This window comes from Monopterus albus, unplaced genomic scaffold, assembly GCF_001952655.1.
Source record: "Monopterus albus unplaced genomic scaffold, M_albus_1.0 scaffold187.1, whole genome shotgun sequence".
In the NCBI taxonomy this organism is placed as follows: Eukaryota; Metazoa; Chordata; class Actinopteri; order Synbranchiformes; family Synbranchidae; genus Monopterus; species Monopterus albus.
The window spans coordinates 68,195-78,506 of NW_018128067.1; the positions used below are offsets into that span (position 1 = coordinate 68,195).

At 42.3% G+C, this 10,312-nt stretch overlaps 1 protein-coding gene across 1 annotated transcript in view; it reads right to left on the reverse strand.

The window, feature by feature from the left end:
* Nucleotides 1-6,771, reverse strand: part of ntsr1 (neurotensin receptor 1 (high affinity)) — a 49,662-nt gene extending 42,891 nt beyond the window's left edge. The window contains exon 1 of the mRNA XM_020617196.1: nt 6,037-6,771. Within this exon, the coding sequence (XP_020472852.1) occupies nt 6,037-6,705 (669 nt within the window). The 5' untranslated portion in view covers nt 6,706-6,771. The remainder of the gene's footprint in view (nt 1-6,036) is intronic.
* Between the last annotated feature and the right edge of the window lie 3,541 nt (nt 6,772-10,312).

A 10,312-nucleotide genomic window follows, 5' to 3' on the forward strand; every position in this document is an offset into this window, starting at 1 on the left:
TAATACATTTGATACCATTGCCCCTCTGAAAAAGAAGGTAGTGAAACAGAGGAGGCTAGCCCCGTGGTACAGCTTGCAGCTCCGCTCCCTAAAGCAGGCATCACGAAAAATGGAAAGGAGGTGGCGCTCCACTAAGTCAGAAGAGTTTTTCATAGCCTGGAAAGATAGTTTAATAACATATAAGAAAGCCCTTCATAGTGCCAGAACCGCATTTTATTCATCACTGATTGAGGAAAATAAGAACAACCCCAGGTTTCTTTTCAGCACTGTAGCCAGGCTGACAAAGAGCCACAGTGCTGTTGAGCTTAACATTCCCTTAGATCTCAGCAGCAATGACTTCATGAGCTTCTTTACAAATAAAATCACAACTATTAGAGAAAAAATTGGTCGGACCACTCCCACAGCTCTCGCAGATGTGCCATCTACTACAATGGCTTTAGAAACATCTGTAAGACCTCATTTATACTTGGACTACTTCTCCCCTATAGATCTCTCTGAGTTGACCTCAACAATTGCTTCATCTAAATCATCAACATGTCTCCTGGACCCCATCCCGACCAGGCTGCTCAAAGACGTCTTTCCCCTAATCAACACATCCATACTAGATCTGATTAACCTCTCTCTATTAACAGGTTATGTTCCACAGGCTTTTAAAGTTGCAGTAATTAAACCTCTACTCAAAAAGCCTACTCTTGACCCAGGTGTCCTAGCTAATTATAGACCAATATCCACTCTCCCATTTATTTCCAAAATCCTTGAAAAAGCTGTTGCAAAGCAGTTATGTGACCACTTGCACAAGAATGATTTGTTTGAGGATTTTCAGTCAGGATTTAGAGTCCATCATAGTACAGAAACCGCATTGGTGAAAGTCACCAATGATCTTCTCCTAGCCTCGGACAAAGGACTTGTGTCCATACTTGTCCTCTTAGATCTCAGTGCTGCTTTTGACACCATTGATCACAGCATCTTACTGCAGAGACTTGAACATGTTATTGGGGTTAAAGGAACTGCGCTAAGTTGGTTGAAATCTTATTTATCAGAAAGATTTCAATTTGTTCATGTTAATGACGAATGTTCCACAAAAACTGAAGTTAGTCACGGTGTTCCACAGGGCTCTGTGTTAGGTCCAATTCTCTTCACTTTATACATGCTCCCTTTAGGCAATATTATCAGGAAGCACAACATAAATTTCCATTGCTATGCAGATGATACTCAGTTATATTTATCTATGAAGCCAAATGAATCAGGTCAGCTGGTCAAACTTCAAGCATGTCTTAAAGACATAAAGGCCTGGATGACCTGCACCTTCTTACTTCTAAACTCTGACAAAAGTGAAGTTATTGTGCTTGGGCCTGAACACCTTAGAAATCTGCTGTCTAATCATATAGTTACTTTAGATGACATAGCTCTTGCCTCCAGTACTACTGTGAGGAACCTTGGAGTCATCTTTGATCAGAATATGTCCTTTAAATCACACATAAACCAAGTCTCTAGATCTGCCTTCTTTCACCTGCGCAATATTGCAAAAATCAGGAGCATCCTGTCTCAAAGTGATGCTGAAAAACTGGTCCATGCATTTGTTACTTCCAGGCTGGACTACTGTAAAAAAAAAGAAAAAAAAGAGTGTGTAAATGTTTTAAATAGTAAGATTTTTGCAGCCAAAGAGAGCCCATCTTCAGAGGTTTTAGAAGCTTAAAAATAGATGTTTAGCATTATTCATTTTTCCATTTAAAGTAGTTTTACACACAGTGTTGCAATTGAAATTTAGCCTTCTGGCGAAATGCATTTTTAAGTGAACTCCTAAACATGGCGGCATTACTGCCATGTTCCTACAAATTTAACCAGGATCAGCTCTACCTGCTCTGTAACCTCCTCATCTTTCCATTTCACTTCAGTGCACTCAAACACACACCTCCTCTCACCTCAGTATCTTGGACTGTTGTCAAAACAAAAGGGTTTGGGAACCGTACACAGCAGCAGGGCACCTCCTCAACCAGCTTATTCTGTATCTTTCACATTGTACACACGTGAACTTTTTTGTATATTCACAAACACACTTATAAAATGTTAGGGGAGCATCTGATGACTTTCTCTTTGTCAGTGTGTGTCATATGATGTCCATATCCTTGTTCTGGTCTCTACTTTTAATAATAATAATACTACAAAGTCTCATGTGATATCTATAGGGTAAGACCTCTTGTCTGTTTCTTTGCTCACAGACTATTTACTGGAGCCTGGCTCTCAAATGCCTGTTGCCTTAATAAAAACCTCAGTAAGTAAGAATTGTTCATCTTTGCACTGTGATGAATAGAAGAGGCAGAAACACAGAAGGATAATTAGACATGGAAGGACAAACAACAGGAAAAAAAATCAATGCAGTTATATAAACAGGTGAGTGTATAACCAGATGCCACAGCAGACGACAGCGCGGATGCTCATATGAATGATTACACCAAAGCTCAAGACTGATACCAGCTGATGTCACATGCTTGTGTCTCAAGCCGAGTGACACACAGAACACTTCAACTAATCCTTTCCAGTTCTCACACAACACAAATCACAACACGTCTGATTCAGTGCCATGAATGTCCATTGTATACAAAGCTGGGGCGATTGATCTAATCGTTTATACAACCAAACGGCAGGGACAGCCTTGAAAAACAGTCTTTGTTATGATGGGGCTGCTGTGCTCAGAGTATGGAAGAAGTGTCTTTCTCTTTGTTTCTCACCGACTCATTTTACATTACTGACTATATACTTGATTAAGCTTTCGCCTATAAAAATGCACACCGCCGATCTTCACCTCTATGTGTGGCGTGGGTACCTGACGTTTGATAACGCCATGCTGGAATAGCTTGTCCTTTAGTCTTTCATTCAAGGCTAGTGCCTCCAGGAGCACATTCGTATCTATACATCATCCACACTGACCACAGCCCTGGCTGAGGCAGAGCAATATGAGTATGTACTGTGCACCCCCAGGCTGAAGCACTGGGTGTGGCAGATGGACCCCGTGACAGCCAGCACCCTCATACAGCTCATCCACCCCTGACCTTTCCACAGCTGTGGGTCAGTTGTCTTGGTTGGACACACCATTCTGAATGGCACCAAATGATTGTGCCTTGTTGGACACGGCCTCCACCATCTTGCTGGTGTGCCTGGGGACACTGCTGGGAATGGAAGGACCAAGACCTCGGAAGTGGAGAGCCACCAAACACTGCACAGTGACTGACAAAAAAAGTAAAGATGCTGGGGGAGAGAACACTCAAAGTGATTGTTGCTGACCACACCATTGAGCAGCTATGGCTCAGGAGGTAGAATGGGTTGTGTCCTAACCAGATGGTTGGCAGTTTGATTCCTAACCTCTTGAGCAAGACACTGAACTCTGTGATTGGGAGTGCGAACAGGTGAATGGCCAAAATAGCGTGAAAGCAATGGATAGAAAGACCATCACCTTCTACCATGCATCATTGGCCTTGAAATGCAGGCAGAATGGGTGCTGTTGTGGATGTAGCTGGGGCAATGCCATGGCTTTCCACACTGCTGGCAGGGTAGGTGCTGTGCACTGAGACCAGACGAGGAAGAAAGGAAGAAGTGCCAGTGTGGTCGGTGCGACTGAGACACTGCCACATGACAGGCAGCAGCCCCGAGATTGTTTGCCCTGCCAGCAGAGATGGGGGCTTCTGTGCGGCTCGGAGTAGGCTGACCCAACGCTTGCATACTCCCTGGCAGCAGGACCAGGGGCAGCCAGACAGGGGCCCAGGATGCTTGCAGCCTATGAGAGAACTTTGTCCCTGGTGAACTGGTATAGGTGTACAGCCCTTGATGGAGAAGGGCTTGTCAGTGAGCCAGTGGAGTGGACCCTGTACCGTACTGAAAAGACTGTCAGATGCAACGCATAGGGTGAGACTGAGTAAGCACAACCCGGTGGTGCTTCACAGGGACAGGTTCACACCATACTGGTCCATAGCTTTACTTGAGGGGGTGGAGTCAGACAGCAGGAGCCAGCCATGATCTCCGGACCCCTTCCCACCACCTGCTCAGCACAAGCTCCCTCAATGCTTAAAGGATGTTATAGTGACTGTTACTGAGGACAGTTAACCAGTGAGGTGGGAGCTGCGTAGCATCGAGGTGGAGTAGCTCAGCGGGGCCCCCCAGGCCTGCTGGGGCAGAGACTGTGAGTTATTTTTCTGTTCAAGTTCTGTTTGGGGGCTAGCTAGCTGGGGCAGAGCGCCATGACTGAGGAGTCTGGTGGAGTTTATGGGCTTCGTCCTGTATGTAAAATGCAGGAGTGTTGATAATAAAAGGCGGCGCTGTGGAGTTGTGTGGTGTATGAGGCACACAGTTGAACACAAAAAGACAAATTCTGTCTCCAGCTTCTTTCTTCAGCCTTTGTTACAATACATGGTTTTGGCCCTTCTTTTTTATGCTATTTCGTTTTTTTTTTCCAATTTCAATACACAGAATTTTCCTTGTTGCACAAAAGCACACTGACAGCCTCTGTACTGGAGTCAAATTCATTGTGTGTTAACAGACTTGGCCAATAAGGCTGATTCTGATCATTACATTCTTGTCATGGAGCTTAAAGCATCGATTTTTCAAAAAAAAAAAATACCCAGGGATCTTTGAAAAACCCAGAGTGTTAACAGCACTTACTAGGTCTGACTAGCATGACAAATCTAGTTAATTATGTTGCTAAAATAACAATATTTATTTGAAAAAGCACTGTTCTTGACATAGTTCAATGCTTTAAACTACATACAGTAAAAGACAAACTGGTAAAGCAAAAGGTCAAAGCAGATATTTAGATAAAATAATAAATAAAACAATATAAAAACATAAGAGACAGTTGAAAGACAGTTTCAAAAGTGTGAGATTAACATAAAATTGGAAATAAACAATATAAATCATGAAATTTTGATTTTGTTTTAAAACATCTCTATTATCTTTGTTAGAAAAAGGAAACAGAGTCAACTTTGTTGGCTCTAGTTTTAGTTTTTTGTCCAATGAAAAGAGTATTATCTTATCCAGATGGTTAGAAGAGTCCTCCAGGATTCAGAAGAGTGGAAAATGGTGTCTAAACAAGCTTCTGGGTTTTCAATGACTTCCTGGTACTATTTTTCAGAAATTCATATGATTAAAGCTCTGTGACCTTAAAGTATTGCCAGTTAACATGAAAGACGCCAACTAGTGGCTGTATTCAAATTGTGTGACAAGCAAAACCTCACAAATATTCTGTTTGTTATGATATTAAGCAAGAAAAAGCCACAAATTCTCACATTTGTGAAGCTGGGACCAGATCCTTGACATTATTGCTTGAAAATGTCTCCAGTGATTGATTGAAGGTCAAACTAATAATTTCCTCTCTCAAATAACGGATTAAATATCAATAATGTTGGCTAAGCCAACATCACACTTGTATCACCTGCTCACTTTTTGATAGCCGTCTTCCCTTTAGGTTTCGATGTTAACCTTGGTCAACAAAATCATTTTTCATGTTATGAACTAAGGATCTGATAATGCTCCACATTATATTTGATTAATTTAGTAGAACAAACCACTATGTTGTTGATGTTGATGAGAGTCTGGTTAATTTCCTGGCAGGAATAAACCTGCAGTGGAATGGAATTACTTAGAACCCGCTGGCTAAATTAATTTTTAAGACACTAACTCAAAGCGTAAAAGATGAATGAAATAAATGTTCTTCTCTGTATGATCTAATATTCCTTTTCTCTTATGGTTTCCAGAAAAGACAAAACGAAAACAAAACCAGATGTCGGGAGGCACAAACCTCAATTTTGGATTCACGTTCGCGCGTAAAGCGTTACAGTTTGTTATGCGCAATTGCACACACATGTAAATACACTGTGAAAAAAATACAACCTACCATCCACTCATGTAGCCTACTACTCGTGGCCAGAGACGCTAGAGTTATATTATTCTCTACTTTAATTAGTATCGTGCGTAAAGAGCTGGCCTGGAGACATGTCTGTGTAAAGGCTCTAAACAAACCAGTGAGAGAGACTTCTCGATACCCACCTGAAGCACTGTCTTCATGGTGATAGTGGAGACGATAGCGGTGCAAATATTTTCGCCTTTACGCATCTCCTGGCCCATGATGAAGAGCATTGGCGTGGCGAGCGCGAAGGACGCGATCCACATGGCGGTAATGAGCTTTTTGGTGCGGCTGCGGGACATGATGCTCTTAGCTTTGAACGGATGGCAGATGGCCATGTAGCGCTCCACGCTCAGGCTGGTGATGTTAAGAGCGGTGGCGTAGGAGCAGCTGTCCCGAAGAAAGTAGTAACCCCTGCATACAGCGTCCCCGAACACCCACGGGTGGTGGAACCAGATGAAGTTATAGAGCTCGATGGGCATGGATAGTACGAGGATCAGCAAGTCGGAGACAGCGAGGCTGGCCAGGTGGTAGTGCACGGTGCTCTGGAGGTTCTGCAGAGTCTTTTTGGTCAGCAGGGTGTACAGAGTGATGGAGTTCCCCAGAGAGCCCACAGCGAACAGAGCCACGTAGATGACAGTGACTATCACTTTGGAGTAAACGTCCGTGTTGACTTCTAAGTCTTCAGCCTCCATTTTAGTAGCGTCCGTGTTGTTATCAAATGAAAACTCAGAGTTATTCCCAAAAAGTGTCCGCGCCAGAGCGCTCAAACCGGTGATGTCGCGCGCAGGGAGCGTTAAGTTAAAATCCATTATGCCTTTATGTACGAAAGCATGAAAAGTATGACTGTTCAAAATGAGTGACTACTTGTTTATCAGCCGAAGTAATAAGGATGGAGTGTCTGACAGTCGGAGGAGAGCAGCTTTTATAGTTGGCACACAGGAGACGCGCTATTGGCGCTGCTGAGATGACGCACAGCCATTCAGTGAATGGAGCTTTTGCCAGTTTGTTCGTTCATTCTTCACACTGGACACAAACAATAATGTGAATGAATAAGATATAGAAATCAGTTTAACACAGGTATGTTTGGAATTTTTCACACCCAGGATACACTGAGTGTGCACCACAGAAGTGCAAGTGAATAATGTTTGCTGACAGCTGGAGAGCCTGCTACAGTACATTAGACCGTGTTCAGGGCTGCGGTTAAGATTGCGTCCTTAGTGCTAATGAGCCAGTCTCAGTATGGAGAAATATGGACAAGCTGAGAGGAAATGTTACTTTAATGGTAACTTAGAAGAGCAGCCGCTGAGACCAGTGTAGCAAAGCAGGTCCTCTTCACTCTCTGACACACGCACACATGAGCGCAAGCACAGTTCTTTTCATATTTAATCCAGTTTTACAACCAAGGAATTTCATGTTCTTTTATCATGCTCATGTCGTTTAAATTCTTTAGGACATGTTTTGCTTTGAAGCTTATTATTAATCATTTCTGCATGCACACACATACTGCAACACACTGGAAAGTGTCTTTATGTGCGGGGGTCTCTCAGCTGAGGGAATCAGCTTGGCATCAGCAAGCTGCTGGTGACTTTTTCAGACTGTGAGGAAATGTCTTCACACTGATATAACCATAGAACATTGCGTTTAATACTCGCCATGTTTGTGTCCTGTCAAACAGCGAAAAGTAGAAAAGTGAATTCATAAAATCAGTTATAATTATTAATTCATCAGTGCATTGGTGTTTTTTTAAACATCCTGCACACTTTTATAACCAACTAAAATATTCCTTACCACGTGTTCTAAAGCAAGATTAATCTTCGATCTGAGAAATATCCAGCACAAGTGAATCAGTGACACAAGGTCCTTGTGATGGCCATATCCACAGTCACACAAGGTTTAAGTTCCACACACTCACTCACCTAGTTGTCACTTTTAAAACCCTTGGTTTGGTTTAGATTTTAGTTCATTCAAACACTGGACACAACACTGGTCACTAGATGAAGTGAACACGTTTGGTTAACTTTGTTTGTCCACCTGTTACATTAATTTATCCTTTGTCTTTAAGTTTCCTGGGCTCCTGCTTCCCGATCTGGTAAAAGATATGAATGAAGGTGGAGCCTGGTTATATGCAGAGGCCCAAGCCAAGGACCAGACCAAGAGCTCTAACAGCAAGGGGGAAGAAGTGGACTTTTGGCAGTTTGTTGTGTATTATGAGTTAGTTTATGTAAACTGATAAAATTAACTGTCCTGTGTTGTGGTATTTATAGTTTACTTGTGAATTTTTGTCTTTGTTATCCCCCTTGTTTCAAAATGGCCTGATCAGCCAATATATTGTATATGTTCCCTTGTGTGCTTAGTCTGTTTGTTTTAGTTTAATTCTGTTAACTTTTATGGGCCCAGAACTTTAGTGTATATTTTAAAATCAATATTTTTTTTTATTTTGAGTAAATAAAGCCCTCTTTTTGAAAATGCACCCGTGGCTCCTTTTGCCTGGTCCACCAGAGTCCTTCCTTTTGAAATGACTCTAACTGCAGGTATTCCTTCAGTAAATGTCTCAGGAATATCCACTTGACATTTCCGTATTTTCAAAGATTCCACAGCTACATTAATGATTAATGACAGACTCTTTGATGGATAGATTCACCCATAGAAATCACAAACACTGCTGGGAGAGCCCCAGCTGTTAAAGTGCTCCATACCCCTCAGGAGAAGACACCTCTCCTTCCCGCAGTGCTTTTTTTGCCTTTACTTTATTGATATGGCCGTCAGTAGGACTACAGCTGCGTGTGTTCTCAATAGGAAGTTTCATATTTTAAACATAATACATGGAGGACATGCTAAGGTTGTGGGCTATTGATTAAAGTATGCTATGAAGTCAGATGAGACACGACGGTTGAAGGGGTTTGAAGAAATGTCACAGTTGGAGTTGATGCATTTGAGAAGGGCAGAGTAAAGAGTCATTTGTTAATATACACTTCAGCTGTTTGAATGTGTTGCAAATGACTTAAAAAAAAATCACCATCAACAGTGGTCACACACAAGCAAAACATGTGAGTCGCATAGTCTCTCTTATTTTCCTATAGGATCATGTCATGTAGGCCTGTGGAGTATTTACAAGTCAAAGAAAGAAAGTGGAATACAGCACACCTAGTTATAAGTACTATATTAGTTTTTAAAATACGCATTTACTGTTATAATTCAATGAAGAATATATTAAAACAACAGTTTAGATTACAAATGAACAAGTACAAATGGAAGTACAAATTCTACAATGTTTTGGCAATTAAATGAATAATTTACCAAAGGACACTCATTAGGTTTCTGTTGTGGTAATTTTCTGAGCTGTAGAGGAATGTTTTTTCTTGCAACCCTCCCATACAAGCCAGACTTGTGGAGCACTTGTGATGTTGTTGGCACATGCACACAGCGACCACTCTTTGTTATGAAGTCCTGTAACTCCTTCAAAAATGTCATCGGCCTCTTGGTAGCTTCTCTGACCAGCTTCCTCCTCGCTCTGCGGTCAAGTTTGGTGAGACAGCCTGACCTAAGCAAAGTTGTGGTCATACCAAACACCTTTCACTTCTTAATTATAAACTTAATTTTGAAATCCCTTTGTACCCATCTCCTGACTTTCCACAGCTTTGACCTTGATTTTACCCTTGGGGTTTACCTTCGAAGTTTACCTTCGGGGAAGGTAAAAGGAGGTGGTGTGTGTGTGTTTATCAATAACTCATGGTGTGGAGAAGTACGGACTTTTTATGGGCACTGTTCGCCAGACGTAGAGTTTTTATTGCTGAAATGCCGGCCCTACTATCTAGCCAGAGAGCATAGTGTTTTGTTTTTGGCTGCTGTGTATGTTAGCCCAAGAGTTAATCCCTCTGCGGCTCTCAGCAAACTTTATGATGTCATCAACACGCTAGAGACAGTGCACCCAGATGCTGTATTAGTCGCTGCAGGCGACTTTAACCAGTGCAATTTAAAGACTGTACTCCCCAAATATTACCAACATGTGAACATTCCCACACGGGGCAAGAACACTCTGGATCATGTTTACACAGGGCTGCACCCCGCCTCCACCTTGGATGCTTGGACCACATTTCTTTGTTCCTGTATCCATCTTACAGACAAAAACTGAAACAAACAAACCCTGTCACCAAGCAAATTAAACTCTGGACCCCAAAGACTGAAGGCATCCTGCAAGACTGTTTCACCCAGACAGACTGGGATGTGTTTAAAGCTGCAGCCACCTTGGAGGACTTTTCTGTCAGCGTACAGGATTATGCTGAGTATGTGACTGGGTACATTAGTACCTGTATCGACAACATTGTGCCCACCATACAAGTCAGGAGGTTCCCCAACCAGAAGCCCCGGATAAACAGTCAGGTATGCCACATGCTTTGCTCTCATGCATTCAGATCA